At 41.6% G+C, this 19,966-nt stretch overlaps 1 protein-coding gene across 14 annotated transcripts in view; it reads right to left on the bottom strand.

The window, feature by feature from the left end:
• Plcb4 (phospholipase C beta 4) overlaps window positions 1-19,966 on the bottom strand; it is a 383,607-nt gene that overhangs the window by 142,240 nt on the left and 221,401 nt on the right. For all 14 annotated transcript variants that reach the window (XM_052723053.1, XM_052723055.1, XM_052723059.1 and 11 more), the window contains one exon: window positions 6,247-6,345. In XM_052723053.1, coding sequence (XP_052579013.1) covers window positions 6,247-6,330 — 84 coding nt within the window. In that variant the 5' untranslated portion in view covers window positions 6,331-6,345. The remainder of the gene's footprint in view (window positions 1-6,246; window positions 6,346-19,966) is intronic.

Below are 19,966 nucleotides of genomic sequence, written 5' to 3'. Positions count from 1 at the left end.
ATCAGACTGCAACCCACAGAACCAGGGAGGCTATATAGCAGGGGGGACCCTAGGATGACTGTGGCTTATAATAAGTTTTGGTTTTACTCAATTACTGGGCAAGCCTCAGTGAAACATTTCACTATCACTGTTAGGATAAGAATTTATACTGTATCAAGCTGATAATAGAAAAATAAATAAATAAATAAATAAATAAATAAATATTAAAAAAAAAAGAACTGCTGTGGGATGGTCTGTATGTCAAATGTGTTGCTGATTGGTCAATGAATAAATCACTGATTGGCAGTGGCCAGGCAGGAAGTATAGGCGGGACTAACAGAGAGGAAAATTGAGAGAACCGGAAGCTGGAGAGAGGAGACACTGCCAGCCGCCATCAGGACAAGGAAGATGTAAAGTACCGGTAAGCCACAAGCCACGTGGCAAGGTATAGATTAATAGAAATGGATTAATTTAAGCTGTAAGAACAGTTAGCAAGAAGCCTGCCACGGCCATACAGTTTGTAACCAATATAAGTCTCTGTGTTTACTTGATCGGGTTTGAGCGGCTTGGGACTGGCGGGTGAGAGAGATTTGCCCTGACTGTGGGCCAGGCAGGAGAACTGTAGCTACAAATGGCGTCCAACGTGGTGGCAAGAGTTTCCACCTAAAACCTGAGAAAAAAAATTCTAAAACGGAGCTAAAAACAGCTTCCTAATTGTCTCTCTCAAATGAGCGGCAGCTGCCGGTTTGAGCTACTGGCGGGTTGCTGGCGTGCGCGCTCGACCTGCAGTATGGCGGGAATGAGGCCTCTGCAAGTGGCACATTAAGCTGTGTGGTGAATTTAGCCTTTGCTAGTACAAAACAAAACAAAACAAAACAAAACAAAAAAGAGGTTTCTGGGCTACATACTGCTTTGATAAAAGCGTAGACCCAGTATTTCTGAGACTTGATGGTTCCCAGAGCTGGCGGAACCGCCATGTTGGGAAGCTAAAGTGGGTGGAGCCAGCAGCCACAGTGCCATTTCAGGCTTAGAAGGCTGCAATTTAAAGCAACAGGTTCACAATAAGACAGATTCAGATGTAATAGTTTAAAATGTGTGTAAAATATACGTAGGCTTAAAAGAGACAAAAAAAGGTGATATATACAGTATAGAAACAAATACATGGTTTTAAAAAAAATAAAATCTTTAAAGAGACAGTAAAATTAATATAAAAATAAGCCACGTGAAGATGAATATTACACAGAGAATCTGGATTGTGTTGTCTTTGGGATTTTTAACTGCAGAAAAACATTTGATTGTAAAAGCTGTTGAGTTATGCCAAAATGTATATTTTAAAGGTACCTTGACTTCAAAATTTGGATATAAGGATATGTTACTTTGGAAAGGAGACTCTGCTTTTGTTTCCACAGAAAGCAAGAGGCTATGGATTTGTTCCAGAGTAAGATACATCAGGTTTGACCAGCCAAGACCCCCTGAAAGGTCTCCGATGACACCATGGCCCAGATGATCCAACATCCAGAACCGTTTCAAGACAACTGGCTCAGATGATACAGCCTCACGGACTACTCCATGATCCTAAAATTTTCTTTGTTTCCCCAGAAGATACAGCGCCCCCCTCCAGCAGGAAGTAGTAAGAGAAGCTACGCCCAAATTCCCAAATATACCAAGCTGACTTTGGAGATGTGTAAAGGTTAAAACCTTCCTTTTTAAGAAAAGAAAAGGGGAGGTGCTGTGGGATGGTCTGTATGTCAAATGTGTTGCTGATTGGTCAATGAATAAATCACTGATTGGCAGTGGCCAGGCAGGAAGTATAGGCGGGACTAACAGAGAGGAAAATTGAGAGAACCGGAAGCTGGAGAGAGGAGACACTGCCAGCCGCCATCAGGACAAGGAAGATGTAAAGTACCGGTAAGCCACAAGCCACGTGGCAAGGTATAGATTAATAGAAATGGATTAATTTAAGCTGTAAGAACAGTTAGCAAGAAGCCTGCCACGGCCATACAGTTTGTAACCAATTAAAGTCTCTGTGTTTACTTGATCGGGTTTGAGCGGCTTGGGACTGGCGGGTGAGAGAGATTTGCCCTGACTGTGGGCCAGGCAGGAGAACTGTAGCTACAAAGAACAGACACACAGGAAGTAGGTTTCTTTCTCAGGGGAAGGACGGCAGCGGCAGTGAGGGATAAGAAGAAGGCGGTCTTGGTCTCAGCTCTTAGTTACTGCTCTCTGACCTCTGGGGCTTTTAACTCTGCATTTGGTTCTGTGTTTCTTATTTAATAAAACCGTTCAGAATTACATCTACACCAAGGAATGCTGGGAAATACAGACAACACCGAAACCCATGGAGAGGAGTCAGAGGAAGCCAGGGAGACATCTCTTCTGCAAGAGGAATTCTTTTATTTTTTATTTTTTTTGGTTTTTCAAGATAGGGGTTCTCTGTGTAGCAACTCTGACTGTCCTGGAACTTGCTTTGTAAACCAGGCTGGCCTTGAACTCACTGAGGTACGCCTGCCTCTGCCACCAGAATGTTGAGATTAAAGGTGTGCACCACCATGCTTGGACACAAGAGAAAGTCTTTAGGCACTTATATTAAACATTTCTTTTTAGTTAACGAAATATATTTTGCACCTAAGTAATTTATAAGTCAAGTTGAGTTAGGAAAAAATAGATGTATTAATAGGAGTAGTGTAACAATTGAATTGGATGCTCTTGCAGAGTGAAGTTTTTAAATTTCTGTTGCCTCAAAAGAATTCCCCCAGAAAACAGAAAGAACAAAAATAATGCTTAAATGCAATATATACATTGACAATTATTAAAACAAAAACTCTGTAACTATTCAGCATTTTCCCATAGGGAAGCTAATTTATTGAGGCAGACTCGATAGGCATTATCTGGAGTAGAAAACATGTATGTTCCTTCACAAGTCAGCACCATGTGTTATGACACTTCCAGATGCTTGGGTTTCCTTTTCTCTAGTTCCTGTTCTTCCCACTGGCAGTCAGCTGTCACGTCTCAGGGTTGTTTACTCACAAACCAGAGAAACAACCTTTTTCTGATTGCATTTTTACAAGTGAACAGTTTAATGGCTATGTCTCCAAAAAAAAAAATTGCATCTTATAGAACTGGAAAGTGATAAAAAAAATTGGCTGCCACCCAGCTTGAAACATTATTTGGTTTTCTGGTTTGATGTGTTACTCAAACCACAGGACAGAACACTGTTTTTACTCTATAAAGTTAATAGTCCTTGTTTCATCTTTCACTGTACTTCCTCGTGAAATTGCTCTCTGAAAAGGTAAGCTTAGCTAGACTGACTTTAATACCTGTTTGGGTTTCTTCCTTCCAGGTTCTCTTCACCCTCATATTTAGGAAAAATGCACATGCCCAGAGAAGCACAAGAAACTAGGATTTTCAAAGTCCAAGTTGCTCTGATTCAAAACCAAAGGAAGTCGTCTCAAGAAACAAAGGAACATGAAGGATGGAGCCCCTTCATCCATCAAATCCTGTTGCACTTTGTTCCCCAAAAAGTGCCTTTTCTCTTGTATACATCTGTTTACTTGGCACCAAGAAAGATCAAATTCTGCCAGTGGTCACATTCAGTCTCTTCCAGGTGACCCTCTGGCTTATGAGAAAACAAGTAATATTTTTAAATTATCTTACAGATTTCCTAAGGCTGGAAAATTTCAGATTGCCTTAGAAATCTGAAAATCATTTGTGTCATTTTAATAGTCAAGAAGTGATGTCTCACACTGGCCTATACTACAGAACCACTGAAGGGGTTGGAATCTACTACCCCAAAATATGGCCCCTAGCTACTTGAGAGACTGGTAGACTTAGGAAGATCATCTCAACTTCCAACTTCACTTTTTCCCACTTTCCCAGAAACAGGCCATACAAATGTATCTGACATGGCATAAAAGAGGTCAAAAGATCCCCATTCCAGAGGGGTCCTCCCTAGCCTGGGGAAAGGAACATTCATGCTCGAAGAAGACAGAGGGACACAGAGAATCTGAACCATCTTGCTTGCTGAGTCTCTCAGTTTACTAACATTCCAGAAATCACACACCCTTGTTGATCTCACTCCAGCATGACTGCCTACTCCCCACAGAGCATACAAATGTTTCTCTGTAACTTCAGCTCTCCATTTGTGTCCGCAAGGCTCCTATCCTCGTATCAAACAAGTTACATAAAGTCTTATGGTTTTTTTTTTCCCTTTTTTAAGTCTCAGCTTAAAAAAAATAGGAGTCTCAGCTACTGCCAATGAGAGAAAACAGTGATTTTTGTTATCTGCGCTGCCATTCTGGTCAGTGGTACCCAACTTAGAGCAGTTGATCAGAAGGAAGCCTTGAATAGAAGTTTTAAGTCCCTGACCTTGCCAAATTGTAAAAAGTAAAGATAGTCACTTACATAACTTACTCTGTGTATGAAACAGTTGAAAATAATAAGTTATTTAAATGATACATATTTCATGTAGTTTACCCTAATACTTTGAATCTGTAAAACTTCAGGTCCCATATGAGCTTCAATGATTATCAAGTCTTATTCTTATTTCAATTATCAAGAAAAAAATCTGGGAGTAAATTTCAGTTGTAGACTACATGTTTGGCCTGTTTGAGGCTCCAAGTTCAACCTCCAAAGAAGAAAGGAAGGAAGAGAGGGAGGAACGGAGGAAAATAACCAATCAGATTTGGTTTTATAAAATCCTTCAGGAGGTTAAATATTACAATGAGCTTGACAGTTAAGAGCATTCAGCTAGTACCTGGGAAGAGAAAAATAAGTAAAACCTAGCCTGTGGCCTCGAGAAATGCAAACTACTTTTAAAAGGAGAGAAACATTAAATAAAATGTGATGGCAGTGTACCACTTGAAAGAAGTCTTCTGCTGGCACAAAGGAGCTATCACTTAGTGAGTGGGTCAAGGAAATACCCCACAAGTGAAGATTCTCATCTGAGTCCTGAAGGATGAGGAGGAGTTCAGCAATTAAACAAACACGAACAGGTATATCTCAAGAGAAAACAGTCATGTTTGGCTCTGATGAACACAGAGGATATGTGTAGGAAACTGGGGGAAATGAGACCGTGGGCAGCAGGGCAGTGTCAGGTTATAGAAAGTGTTTACATCTTCTTTTCTTATTCTTTCTTTCTCTCTTTCTTTTTAAAGAGTGCAGACTATGGAAACGATTTAAACAGTGAAGAAAGAGTACCCAATTTAATTCTTAAGAAAACTGACAGGCAATTCAGTGATTGATTCTGGTGGTGGGATGTTGTTCTGATTTATCTGATTTACAGTTGAAGGCATTTACTCCATTTGTGCTAAAGTTACAGACATATGAATACCATCATTTCAATAACTGAACTCAAAGTAAGAAACAATGACCTCATTTTGGTTCAACATTTGCTTTTTCGATTTTGTTTTCTGAAAAAATGTTACTCTCATAACACATGGTGGAAAGAATGAGGTGCTACCGAGTTCCCAGGGGCAAAGGCATTTCTGTGTCTGACGTGCTGAACCTCAGGGGGCTGGGTACCAGCCATCACATTTCAATGATTTGAAAGCAATCAACTTTGGCTCTAAGTGAATCCATTTTTACCTTTACATTGCCTTATAAAAATACACCACTTTCATTATATACCCTTCCTTAGGTCACCTCAAATTCAAGCATTCAAGGTAAGGCTTCAACCCACCTTCCCAGCCCTTCTAGCACATTGGTGCCCTCAATGCCTGGCTGTATCGGAAGCCTGGCGCCATTGGTATTTTCCAAAGGCACAGAGGTGGAGGTATGCAAAGCTTTGGTCATAACAGCTTGTACAAATGAAACAAGCAAACAAATGACTAGCAACAGGTCCAATCCTTGCTGCATTTATAACGAATAGAAAGGTTTACGAGGAAAGCTTGCCAAAAACACTCCATTAAACCAAACCGTTTCTGCATGAACCCTATCTGTAAAACCACAACAGTAGCAACTACCTTATAAGGAGCTTGTTGGTGAAATGAAATAACACACATGGAGTACTGAGAAGGCAGCTTGGCACGAGGAAGTCACTCAATAAATGACACCCACTATTGCTATTATTTTATCAGGCCCATAGTGATCATTCAAGAAGTCACTGACAGCATATTATTATTCCATTCCACAACTTACCTTCCATCCATTATAATTTATAAGCCTCAAAGATGTTGCTTACATGATAGAATGCTCAGGACTGTGATTAAAATTAGATAATCATTAGACTGTTTTGAGAGGGGAAAAAAAAAAACGACAGTGCTTTTTTACCTCTTCGTATCTGTCAAAAACTGCCCCTTCCTGTAAGAAGGATGGCACTTCCTTCTGCCAGTTAAATTCATAAGGTTTGGCCATGATGATATTCAAGACCTGGGGAAGAACAAAATGTCTCATTAGTGTACAAAATTAAAGTGCAAGTGCTTGTCACAGCTCAAATGCTTTGTATTTATTTTCTTTAAATGTGTAGTAAAGGTCGTACATTATCTTCATATGCCTTGCCATCATCTGACGCCAGCATTCCTCCTCCTTGTCTCTAAACTTGGAGACACACTTCACATACTGTGAACTATCTGCAGAGAGAAATGCTCCCATGGATCACCTCAGTCACCACACACAGGAAACCACTGTCAGCATGATATACCAAAAAGCATTATAGCGAGGGTGGGGTGTAACTCATTAGTATTGTGTGCTTAGCCTATGTGAGGCCCTGGGTTCAACCCCTATAACCACAAACAGACATACAAACCAACTTTTTAAATAAAAAAACAATGTGGTGAGGCAGAAACAGCAGCACACACTTAGAATTCCAACTACTTGAACCGCTCAGACAGGAGTTCAAGGCCATCAGGGCAACAACGACAGTCCCTGGCTATGGAGAAAAGGAAAGGAAAAGAGAGGGGAATGGAAGAAACGCAAAAGAACACAGTAGATACCAAGGAGCCTTGGGGGCTTGCCAGAGTGTACATAAAGAGACAATGGATTTCTCCGTAGAGTGTCATGTCTCTAGGATGTTCTAACTCATGTCAACTATCCCTTATACTTTTAACCTTTGTTTTAATTTAGAGTTGAATAGGAAACAGAGACATCTAATATAAAAGGCTCATGTCAAACATGAAAAGAGGGTTTCTAACCATCTCTGTTGTCTTTCACTAGTTTAACTCTGATTCTCCCACGATCGATATAAGTACCCAGGCACAAGCATCCAGAAAGGGATCGATTCTCGGCCTTCTCTACTGTTCCCACTACTGAAATATTCACCTCCCACTGAAGTACTCATTCCATCCAGATGGCCTAATTACATGAAGGCCTCTGGGGACTGCGGTAGCTGAGGGTACCTAGGGACCAAGGATGCTGGCCTCTGGCTCTGCCTTCTAGGGAGAACATCAGCAATGGTGGTGGAAGCCATTTCTGGTTTAATTTTTTTCAGAGATCTAGGGATCAGACCAAGGAAAGAGGCATTTTGGGAAAATGGCAGTAGAGTACCCCAAATCTGTCTGATTTTTAAACTGGGGGAAATGCCATTCTCTGAAACACTTCCTAAGGTCAGAAAATAGGGGCAGCAGCTGGCTTATTTTACATTGATGACACAATGAAGACAATGACCGAGCGCTAGAAAATGTTGACCCAAGCAATTGGTGTTTAAAAGAAGAAGCCAATAAAGGTATGTCTACCAATCCAACTGGGTGCAGAAAAACCCCAAAGGATGAGTGGCTACCTCTTGAAGAGATGGGGAAGGGACTGGCCATTATCCCCCTTTTGTAATCACCTCAAATCCCCCAGCTAAACATGGTTACAGTCTGTGGCAAATGTTCTTCCATGCAGATTCTCAGCTTGCCTTGGAAGTCCTCACCTACAAGGGACCTGAAGGTTTACCTACCTCCTTCTCTTCCTCCATCCTGCTAGAAGGCATTACCTCACTACCCAGGCCCCAGGGGAGAGGAAGCACCTGAGGAGGGTGGGGATTTCAAGGGGATGACCATGAAAGAGCTGACACAATGAGGCAGCCTTTCCAGTGTAAACACATAGAGCAGCTACTGGAAGGAAGCCAGTGGGCTCTGCATGGGCCCATTGTCTGCGTTCTTACACAACTGGACAGATTCTTTTACACCAGCAGCTGAGGACAATCTCCCAAGACTGCAGAAAGCTTGGAAAGGACAAGCTAGGAGGGCAGTCCCAGATGGGCTGGCTCACTTCCTAAGGGATGGCAGAAAGCTCCTTCTAAAGAACATGATGAGAAACGGGCGGCTAGCACAAGAGCACAGAGGACCTGAGAGGGGCTGCTGGGAGGCCAAATATTCAAGGGCACGTACAGCCGCCATGAAGATGGCCTGATACCATACAGCACAGCTGGGTAAACTGAGGAAGAAAGTTGCTTGTTTGTCTTACTCTGTCCAGCATCTTTATTCTAAACCTGTTGAATTGCTAAGCTTACAATGGGATTTTAAAATGTGTCCCTTGGACATAACATCATCTTCAAGACTTGCAGTCTGCTGTCACCTAAAGTTCTCTGAAAAAGCCATAGCTATGTTCAAGATTCTGCAGGCTGACAGGCTGATTAGGACTTCCTGACTGTAGAGTTAGAATGCTGCAGATGCAGAGCCAAATTTATCTTAGGCCATGTTGATGGCCAATCGTCATCCAACTCTTTACCTGACCTAACATCCTTCTGACCATTAGAGCTGCTGTCTGCAGATGATTAGCTTCACCAACTCCAAACCTCAAAGAGCGCATAGGAACCCTTTGACAGTATTTGCTGCAACCTCCCTACCTGCTGTCTCCACCAGTGTATTTGGTAAATACATTGATTTATGACTGTCTGTGTTCTATATCCATTGAAGTTCATACAACCACTGGGCGGGGGAAGGGGGAATGCCATTCATGGCAAAGAGAATTCACATTTCTAAGAAAAAGACTGAAGTCACTTATATTTTACTAGAATAAACCACCCTTCATTCTTTATGGAGGGGTTCCTGCACTTGGCATTGATAGTGCTACCCCAAGTGTGCAGGATTAACTACAAAGAAAACACTGCTCCCCCACTCCAAAGTCCTAGGCCGGCTCTGACCAAAATTTTGGCAAATAATATTTGTTATTGGGCATATATCTCAGTTTTAGGTATAGGATGGACAGGGTACAGTATATAAAATCAGGTATATCCAAGGTACCTGGCTGGGATGGTGAGCTACATGATGTCCCCCCAAACACACTCACATACTAAGTGCTATGAATGTTACCTTACAGGGCAAAAAAGGGCTTTGAAGATGGGACGTCCCATCTTGAGATGGGAAGGTAGTTCTGCATCATTTTTGTGAGCTCTAAATATAATTAAAAGTGTCGTTATAAGAGAAACATGAGGCAGAGGCAGAAAAAGAAACAATGTGACCAAGAAGGCAGAGACCAGAGCAATGCAGTCACAAGTCAAGGGCACCAGAAGGTGAAAGAGGCCAGAAATGAATTCTCCCCTAGGGACTGGGGGAATGTGACCCTGAGGACACCTTCATGTCAAACTTGTGTATAAGAGGAAAATTTCTGCTGCTTTCAGGCTCTCATCTGTGGTGACTCTTTACAGTGGCTCTAGAGACGCATGCACTGGACTCCTGCAGCTGCACAGGGTTTCCAAAAGGCCTATCACATTGTGAAGGGCCTGGGAACGAGCAAGAAATGAACACAGACAACACCTCTGTTGATGGTATTTCGAGTGTTTCTAGGGCCCATGTCATCTTTTTTTTTTTTTTTTTTTTTTTTTTTTTTTTTTTTTTTTGGTTTTTCGAGACAGGGTTTCTCTGTGTAGCTTTGCGCCTTTTCCTGGAACTCACTTGGTAGCCCAGGCTGGCCTCGAACTCACAGAGATCCGCCTGGCTCTGCCTCCCGAGTGCTGGGATTAAAGGCGTGTGCCACCACCGCCCGGCCCGGCCCATGTCATCTTAACAGCTTTGTATCTAAACAATAAATAGGAATTTTAAATGAGTCCTGAGGCTTCCCCCAAGCCAACCAAGCCAGTTGTCATTTTGTATCTTCTGTTTGGGAACAAAACAATATGTTTGCTTTGACTGGGCAACATACAGTTTTCTTTTCTTTTCTTTTTTTTTATATGTTTTCAACACAGGGTTTCTCTTTGCAGCTTAGGCTGTCCTGGAGTACACCTTGTAGACCAGGCTGGCCTCGAACTCACAGAGATCCACCTGCCTCTGCCTCCCAAGTGCTGGGATTAAAGGCATGTGCCACCACTGCCCAGCAACAATATATAGTTTTCGGTGGACAACAATATTGTCAGGTCCCAAAGAAACTGAGGACAAGTGGCTAACTGTGGTACCTATTAGCATACCAAACTGCATGTTGGATGCCAGACTCACTCAGTACCCATGGCAATTCTCGGCTCTTCTCACCACCTCCACAAACCCTGCCCCCTACCCATCTACATCCCATGGGTTTCCCTTCCATTCCCACAGCTTCTCTTTTCTATATACCCCTGCCAATTTGGACATGTGCTCTCTTGGTTCTCTCCCTCTTGGTCCTCTCTTCTCTTCCTCTCCACCCCACCCCCCAGAGCCCACTCTCCTCTCATTGCCCAGTTCAGTCTGGACTCTTCCAGCTGTCTCTGGCTATGCCCTCCATCATATGTACAGTAAAAACCTTCTCCTCAACTATACCTTAGAGTAGTCCTGTCCATTTTCATTCAAATACTCCATGCTGCATGTAAGAATTTTATTAACTGCAACAGTTATATTCCAACTTTAACCTTGTGATGAAGACATTCCATGGGGAATTAATAACCCCATCCCCACCTTAACCATACAAACTGAAGTAAACCCAAATAACCCCTAAAACCCATGTTGAAAACATCTAAGATCATTTTTCAGAGATGAGAAGTTGACATACAATTTCCACTGACCAAAAGTGAGTTGATTGTTTGAATCTTTAAATAAGAATGTCTCATATTTTTAAAATAGACTGGGGCTAGCATCAGACAATTCTGAACTCTCAAATGCCTGGCTTTACTTCAAGCTGGAATCCAATTCGACACTGATGTATCATTAATGATAATTTCCTCACTTGCTAAAAATATCTCCATCTTCATCAAGCCATTAAATAGCTTTTCAAAAAGCACACATGGAGTACAGGATTAAGAAAATGGTAATAAATAATGGTGTTGAGAGTTGAGGGTAAGAGTATTCTTGTATAATTTGGGGATAAAGAATTTTGCAATTAATTTCTATGCCCTTGAAAGGCCCCAGTCACGGGTAGCAATTTCACCAGTAGGACTTATTCTAACTCAATGTATGCAAAGCCTGTGGACAAAGATACTATTGTGCCATTTAAGGTGGAAAAATATTGCCTGTCTACAATACTAACCAAGCAATGGCTTAAATAAACTACACATTTAGAAACTCTTGTGCTTATTAAAAACGGAAGTAGAAAGGAATGGCTGTTTGCTTAACAATGGCAAAGCAGAGGGGTTCCTAAAAGTATTCACAGCCTTTGTCAAGCAAATACAAATACTCCTAGCATGTTATTAAGCAAATAAAAGAGCAAACATGATCCAAACTGGTTCATGCTAGTATAGTTTGGAAGTTAAATGTCTCTCAAAAGCTTATGTGTGGGAGGCTTGGTCCCTAAGCTTCAGGAGGTGAATGGATCCCCAGGTCTCTGACCTCATGAATGGACCCCCAGGCCTCTGACCTCATGAATGGATCCCCAGGTCTCTGACCTCATGAATGGATTGATACATTTGTAGCTTCACAGCCTGCTGGGTTTGGAGGGGTTCTGTTAGAAAACTCTTTTGTTTCTCTGTGCTTCTTTGTTCTGCCCCACAGGGTGGTCTCTGCCGGAAGTCCTGCCCCACTACAGACTTACAGCCTTTGGCCAAATGATGCTAGACTAAAGGTTTCAGTGAAACAGTAAGCAAAAATAAGGCTTTCTGCCTTAAGGTTCTTTTTTTTCCTCTCTCAGAGGGATGCAAAGCAGTTGACACAGTATAGACAGACATATATCTAAACACAAGCATTAGTTAAGAGATGGTGATAAAGTTTTTTTGGAATTTAAAAAATACTTTCCTCTATTTTAAAATACAGAAAAGTCTACTAACCACAGATTTTATATTTAAGGAAAAACACTCTCTAAACTGAAAGAAAGATGACATTTAACAAATGATTTCTTTTCATAAAAATCTGTTTTTAAAGTGTCTGTAGTTTCCACCAGAGTTCTTGGCAAGAACGAACAGTAAGACAGGACACGTAAAGCTGTCAACTGTTTCCTATGCTTTTCTGGGCTTTAAAGTCTTCATTGTCAACAGGAAGCTTCTCACACATTAGTTGTGAGGACTTGTCATTCAGTACCTAGCAGCGGGTTCTTCAGTGATGACACTTGCATTAACATTTCAGAAAGCTATGCTGTACTTTAGGAAAAAATATATTCTTTCAGAATTTCATGCATGTATATAAGAAAATATAAACATATCTACCCACCACCTGATTTACCCCCAACTCTTCCAGTATCTTTCCCAATACTTTCCCCCCAACACACACACAAATTCCATGTCCCCTCCATAGCCCCTCTCTTTTTAATAACCTACTAAGTCCAATTAGTGCTGCCCATATGCACATGGATATGGGGCTATCCACTGTAATACAGGCATCCAATTTGGGACCACATCCTCAAAGAATGAGGCTCCTTCACCCAGAAGCTACCCAATAGTTCCTCAGGTAGAGGTAGACCCCTCAAGAGCACCATCCCTATCTGTGCTACAATTGTGGATGGATGGCTTGATCTCCTGCAGCTCTTATATAAACAAGAGCCACTGTGAGAGTTAATGGTTACTCTGTCATGCTCAGAAGACAGTCTTTGATAACATTCCTCCCCATCCTCCAGTTTGTACATCCTTTTTTCTTTTTCTTTTTTTTTTAAGATTTATTTATTATATATACAGCTTTCTGCCTGCCAATCAGAAGAGGACACCAAATCTCATTACAGATGGTTATGAGCCACCATGTAGTTGCTGGGAATTGAACTCAGGACCTTTGCAAGAGAAGGTAGTGTTCTTAACCACTGAGCCATCTCTCCAGTCAGTATTTTCTAGTCAGTATTTCCCTTTTCTCTGATGTTCCCTGGGCTTCATGGGGTAAAGGGTTGGTTGATAGGAATGTCTCATTTAGGGCTGAACACATACAGTCACTTACTCTCAGCTTTGGCCAGTGTTGCATTGGCTGATGCCTACTACAAAAATGCTGTGGGATAATGTTCTTGTACAGTGTAAAGATTTGTCACTCCTATTGGTTTAATAAAACGCTGATTGGCCAGTAGCCAGGCAGGAAGTGTAGGTGAGGTAACCAGACTAGGGGAAGGCTGGGAAGAGGAAAGGCAGAGACATGAGTCGCCAGCCAGACACAGAGGAAGTGAGATGAGAATGCTGGACTGAGGAAAGGTACCCAGTCATGTGGCTAAAGATAGATAAGAATTATGGGTTAATTTAAGTGTAAGAGCCAGTTAGTTATAAGCCTGAGCAATAGGCCAAACAGTTTATAATTAATATAAGCCTCTGTGTGTTTATTTGAGACTGAACGGCTGCAGGACCAGTCAGGACAGAAACTTTGCTCTACACAAAAAGAAGCTTCTCTGGCCAAGGCTGACAGGCTCTGCTATTCTTGCTTTTGGAAACAAAACAGATTATGATGTGTTCTAGACTACTACTACAAAAGCCCTATGGCTTCTGCTGTGATGAATCTTGTATGATGGCAATTTGATGGAGAATAATCTCCTAGGGTTCACAAACACACAGCCAACAGGAGCAAAATGAGAACCTCAAAACTGATCAGAATTACGATCAAAGTGTGACTTGATTTGAGATAATTAAAAAAATCTGATGAATATATAATTTAAAAGAACTGTCTTATAATTACATTAGGTGAACTTTATGATCATAATATAGGCTTCACTATATCAGGAGTTTACAAGGTAGGTGGAAAACATGCTGAGTTACGGGGGGGGGGGGGCAGTTAAGAACAAGCTTGATTTGAGTAGCTGCTAGCATGTTATAGGGAAGATGTAGGAATAACCCTTCCTTGCCCAAAAAACAAGTCTCACAACTGACACTCCTACAGCAAAAGATATATTCAAGGCATAATCAATTTATTTAATAAGTTTTACATGATATGAAATTCTCAGAAATAAATACTCATAGAAATGGGAGAAAACTATGTTTTACCAACACATTTTTCATTTAAAGTGGACAGCCATGTAGAAATTGTAAGAAATGTAGCTGGGCAATGGGGTGCAATTTCAGGTATTTATCAAAGCATGTTTGTTCACATTCTTCTTATCAGCTCTATGTCTCCCTTCCTTTTTGGGGGGTATGAGAATCTCCAAAGGAAAAGGAGAGAAGTCAGATGGTGACCTTCCTATAGTTTTCCTCAGCTTAAAATACACTGTATGCCAAGGTATCATGCGTTAGGGCAGCATGCTCTGAGCCCAGCAACATAATGATCAGTTTTCGAAGAAACAGAATACAATCAAGTGCAACTGCTCCCCAAAGGAAGCTGATTCATTTCCCAGATTGTTTGGATGTTAGTTGTTTGACTGTAACATTTCCTCATGCATGACATCTGAGTTCATCTCCTCCGGCCTCCCCAAATCCTCTTAATCAGGTTAAACGGCTGAAACTGTATTAAAGTAGTTGTCCATGACTGAGGATTTCTAGTCTGATAATCCACTGTTAATCACTTCTTGCCTGGGAAGCTCAGTCCCTCTGGAAGATGCAGGTAACAGCTCATGATGGGGAGCCATAATGGTGAGAGGAGAAAGCCCTCTGCCAGAGGTTAGGAGTACCCACCTGTGGCATACCATTGTACAGTGCCTTCTGAGGTGTGTACTCCTAAATGCATATTAGGTCCACCTCTGGCTTAACAGTATTTTGGTATTGTAGAAATTAAATTGTCATTAACATATAAATCCCCTTTATAGTAATGAATTACAGAAATGGAGATGAAGAGATTTATATTTATTATGATACAAAGAAATATATAAGCACAATTAGAATACTCACACATAGTCATATACAACATGACGGTCCAATTAGGGATGGCAGTCCCATCACAGTGTAATAGAGCCATAAAATTCCTATCACTTAGTGTTACTAAAGCCTTCACATCAATACAACACCACATATTACCCATATATTTGTGGTGATACCTGTGGAAGCAAACTTAATGAAATGCCAGTCATGGAAAAGCACAGACATAAAAGTACCTGCAGTGCATCAATAAGGACAGTCGGAGGAATTTTGTGTATTTATTACACAATACTTTTAATTCTTGACATAGAGTGGATTCCTTCCAGTAACAATGGTTACCTTCCGTGCTGTGCTTCACTGTGCCTCATACAGCCCACGTCTGCCACCTCTCATCAAGAGACCATGTGGAGTGACTGACCTAAGGCATGTGAGTTTGCATTAGTGCACCACAGGACGTTCACACACTAAAAACCATCGAACGGTCTTAGAATGAAACCCATTTCTCAGAACATGATCCATGGCTTTCTACACGTAAGAATGAAAGAGAATACATGTATGTGTAAGAGGAGCTTGAGGAGGAAAGAAGTCCTTGTCCTCTAACTTACTAAAAACAAACTTGTTTTTATAGACCTTTCACATACTGTAAGGATTCTTCAGAGTAAAGATATCACTTCTGCCTCTGAAATAAATGCATCTTACTGACTGTGGGGTACAGAAAAAACCAGCAGCACTTTATTATGGCTTAGTACTTAGGATGAACATTGTTAACCTCAATGGCCCTAAGAAATGAAATTAAGCAACTCTAGGATAGTTGTAAATCTTGAAGAACTTGTAAATTAGTGAAGAACCTGCTGTGACTGGGTTGTTTGTTGTTTGTTTTGGAGACAGAGTCTCACCATGTTGCCCAGTTTGGCCCTGAAGTCTTAGACTCAATTAACCCTCCTACCTTGGCCTCCTGAGTATTTGGGACTATAACCACATGCCATTGCCTCTAGCTTAGAGAGTAATCTACCCTCACACACTTCCTGCTCCTACCAAGCCCCCCTAAACCCAACAAATAAACAAAACAAAAATCAAAAGAATTCCCTAAAATATTCAGCAGGGAACTATAGTAGAAATAAACCATCCATCAAAACAGCTTCTCCCTTACGGGTAGGTGTCAGGCATACACAGCTGTGGGAAGAAGGAACATTGGGCCCACCTTGTTCTCACAGTTGGGTATCCTATTAAGTTTGGGGAAAACATCAAACAAAATGCTCATGTGCATAGAAAACCTTCGGTTTGGGGAAGAAGGTACAAACAGATTATACCAAAGTCCTTCTGGCTCTTGGTTCCAGGTCTTTTTATTTGTTTATTTCATTTTGGCTTGTTTCCATGTTGTTTGTTTTCGAGACAGGGTTTCTCTGTGTAGCCCTGGCTGTCCTGGAACTCACTCTGTAGCCCAGGCTGTCCTCGAACTCACATAGCTCTGCCTGTCTCTGCCTCCCAAGGGCTGGGATTAAAGACGTGGACTACCACCTGGTGGTTCCAGGTGTTCTTAACCAGAAATTTCAAGGAACTCCTGTGCTTGAAAAAATAAAGGACTTCAGGGTAGAGATCAGAAGAAAACCTGCTTTGGTTAACATCTGCCTCAGCTCCAGTTTCATCCCTGGAGCACTCTCCAGGCAGTTAGTAGTTGGTTCTGGATACGACTAATTAGAATGAGGATTCAAAGTAGGAGCCTATGGGGGGAAATCCAAAGAGGACTCAGGCTCTCTTAGCTTACCTTAAATCAGTACTTCTCAGAAGAAGGTACTGTGATACTTAATCCTCACTGTCAACTTCACAGGATTTGGAATCACTTAGGAAACATCTCAGGGTGTCTTTGAGATGTTTCCAGAGAGATTTGACCAAGGAGGGAAGATTCAACCTGAGCATGGGTAACACTATGAGCAGGGGTGCTAGACTGACCAAAAGGAGAAAAATGGAAAGTCCTACACATTATCCCTTCTCTACTTCCTGGCCTATTGAAATATGAGAAGTCCCAGCTATATGATTCTGCTGCCATAAACTTTACAGAATCTTTCTTTGCCACCACAATGGACTTTACTTCCCCAAACCAAGAAACTAACACAGGTACCCAGACAGCAACCACCAATGGTGAGCTTCTTACAGATGTAGAACTGCAGGTCCACTGTTTTTTTCTAAGTAAGAATCCTGGGGGAAAGAGCTCTGGAACCCAGAACATATCCAGCTAGGCAGGAAGATTCTGATATAGACTAACACTTGAGAACAGCTAATGGAGTCTTTACCTAAAAGAAGAGGAGGTCGAGAGGAGACAGAAACCAGATGGGCACCAGGGAATACAGTGCAGGGAAGTAACAGAGATGGTCATTTGTCTATAATGTACATCTTCCCAGCCTGAGAAATCAGGAACACGGTGACTGAGCACAGGCAGGTGCTGTCCAATCAACACTGAGTCAATACAGAGGTCCGGAAGTTACTGGGTAATTCCTTTAAACATTTCTTTCAAGCTTCATTCTTAGGAGTTAAGTCGGGAAAAAAGGAGCTGTGGTCTTCAGTTTTAATTGTCAACTTGAACACTCTGGTATGACCTGGGAAGAGCTTTTCACTGTGGGACTGTGTAGATCAAGTTGCCTGTGGGTATGTCTATGGGAGATTCTCTTGATTATGCTAATTGAGGTGCTAATTACTGGTTACCTTTAGAGAAGCAGAATCAGGTCAAGTCCTGCAAGTTCACTGGCAATCTGTACCCCCTTCTCTCTAGGTCTCCACTATCACACACAGTTTTGCAATTAGTTAACCTGTATCTTCACCTACAATGAACTCTATAATGACCTGGACCCTATGTGCTATCATAGTGTCAATATATTGGATATCAATAAACAATGAGTGATTATCTTCCTTTTTGGATGAACTCCCAACCAACTCTGAAGAGGAACTAGGACAGAGGAAATGAATATTCGAGAATTGACATTAAAGCACCTTTAATGTGTGTACATGTTCTTCCCTCCGGAGTCTCCAAGTGTCCCAGTGTTCTCTTCTTAAAGGACAAACCCTGCTGCTTGCCTGGAATGTAGTTTGCAGAAGAGGTTTCCATTCTCTATGTTGCTCTGTAGCTGATTGGGCTTATGAATAACTTCTAGGCTAGATATCTCCTCCACAGTTTTCTATGCCCTGCACCTCAACCCAATCTCTCCAAGTGTGTAGAGTTCACATTGGAACCTGAGTCCTGAGGAAGAGAAATAACACCCTGACCTTATCCTTATGGAATGCCTGGCTTTTTTATCCCCTTTAAGAGGATAGCCTTATCCACCTTGTAAGACCTCCCAGGCCTCCTATGTGCACCCCCCCACACACTTTGCCCTTCACTTGCCCTTGGACTAGCTCTCCCACAATTAGGTAAAAAAATGTTACCAACAGGAATCAAACTTCTCAAAAGAAAAAAAAAAACTATCTTACAGGCTCAACTTTTGCTTTAATTATCAGAGTATTTCAAAGGAAAGGTTTTAACTTTATCTTTCCTTGAATAATGTTTCTGAAGTTTGCCTGAGGCATGAATATGTGTAAAGTCTGAAGACTACAAGGCTGGATTGCATAAAACAGGGAAGAGGCTGGGGATGGAGCAGGCCCAAATACAAGGATTCAAAGGATCCTTTCTTTTAAAAACTATTTTCTTATTAAAATAAACACACACACAATGGACTATTAAATTTAACCAAGATTCCTTGTAGTTACACACTGGCTATGCTGTTTTATAAATAGGCCACTGCTGTTATTACAAAGGAGTCAGAAGACGAGAATAAAGTTTAGGACTATGCATAATGGAACCAAGTCCAGACCATATATGGAGAAAATACAATATATAGGCACTAAATGTGTCAGAAAGCATCAGTTGTCCCATGTCTATACCCCCAAAGTTATTATTCTGTGGCTGGAAAAAAAATAGTTAAAGAAATATAGCATAAATAAACCTCAACCCCATTTTATGTTCAAAATGGCATCGTGTGAACCCATCAAATGCTTAAACTAAACTCAGTAATCGAGCTAGTAATAAAGACAGTGAGAAGAAAGTACACGGAATGTAAGTCTTAGGGAAGTTATTTCTACTTTTAAATTTTTTAATTAAAATAACTTGATTTACTTATTTTTGGGGTGTGCTTGTATGTGCACAAGTGTGTGTACGCACATGAGTGTAGGTGCCTGTGGAGGTTCGTCGGATCTCTTGGAACTGGACTTACAAGCAGCTGTGATATATCCAAGTTGGGCACTGGTGTGTTGGTTAGGTTTTGTTTTGCTGTTGTTGTTGTTGTTGTTGTTTTGCTTTTTTAGTCATCTTGACCCAGGCCAAGGTCATCTGGGAAAAGGGAGCTTCAATTGAGAAAATTTGTCCATCTGGTTGGCCTACAGAATATGGAGCATTTTCTTGATTGATGATTGAAGGGGGAGGACCTAGGATACTGTGGGTGATATCAATCTTAGGCAAGTGGTGCTGGGTTGAATAAAAAAGCATGCTGAGCAAGCCATGGAGAGAAAGCCAGTAAACTCCATTTCTGCATGGCCTCTGCTTCGGTCCCCGCTCTAACTTCCCTCCACGATAGACTACAACTTGAGCTGAAATAAACCCTTTTCTCCCCAGCTTGCCTTTGGTCATGATGTTTGATTACAATAATAGGCAAACCAGGAGTGTTGGGAACTGAAGGTATGTCCTCTGCAAGAGCAGTCCAGGCTCTCAGCTGCTCTGCCACCTCTCCAGCCCCATTCTACTTTATAAATCTAGGCAAATTCTTTTTTTAATTTAATTTTATTTTATTTTACAATACAATTCAGTTCTACATATCAGCTACGGATTCCCTTGTTCTCCCCCCTCCCGCACCCCTCCCCTTCCCAACAGCCCACCCCCCATTCCCACCTCCTCCAGGGCAAAGCCTCCCCTGCGGACTGAGATCAACCTGGTAGACTCAGTCCAGGCAGGTCCAGTCCCCT

This window comes from Peromyscus californicus, unplaced genomic scaffold (genome assembly GCF_007827085.1).
Source record: "Peromyscus californicus insignis strain IS unplaced genomic scaffold, ASM782708v3 Scaffold_7__1_contigs__length_154581171, whole genome shotgun sequence".
Lineage (NCBI taxonomy): Eukaryota > Metazoa > Chordata > Mammalia > Rodentia > Cricetidae > Peromyscus > Peromyscus californicus.
This window is presented reverse-complemented; position numbering and strand designations above follow the sequence as displayed.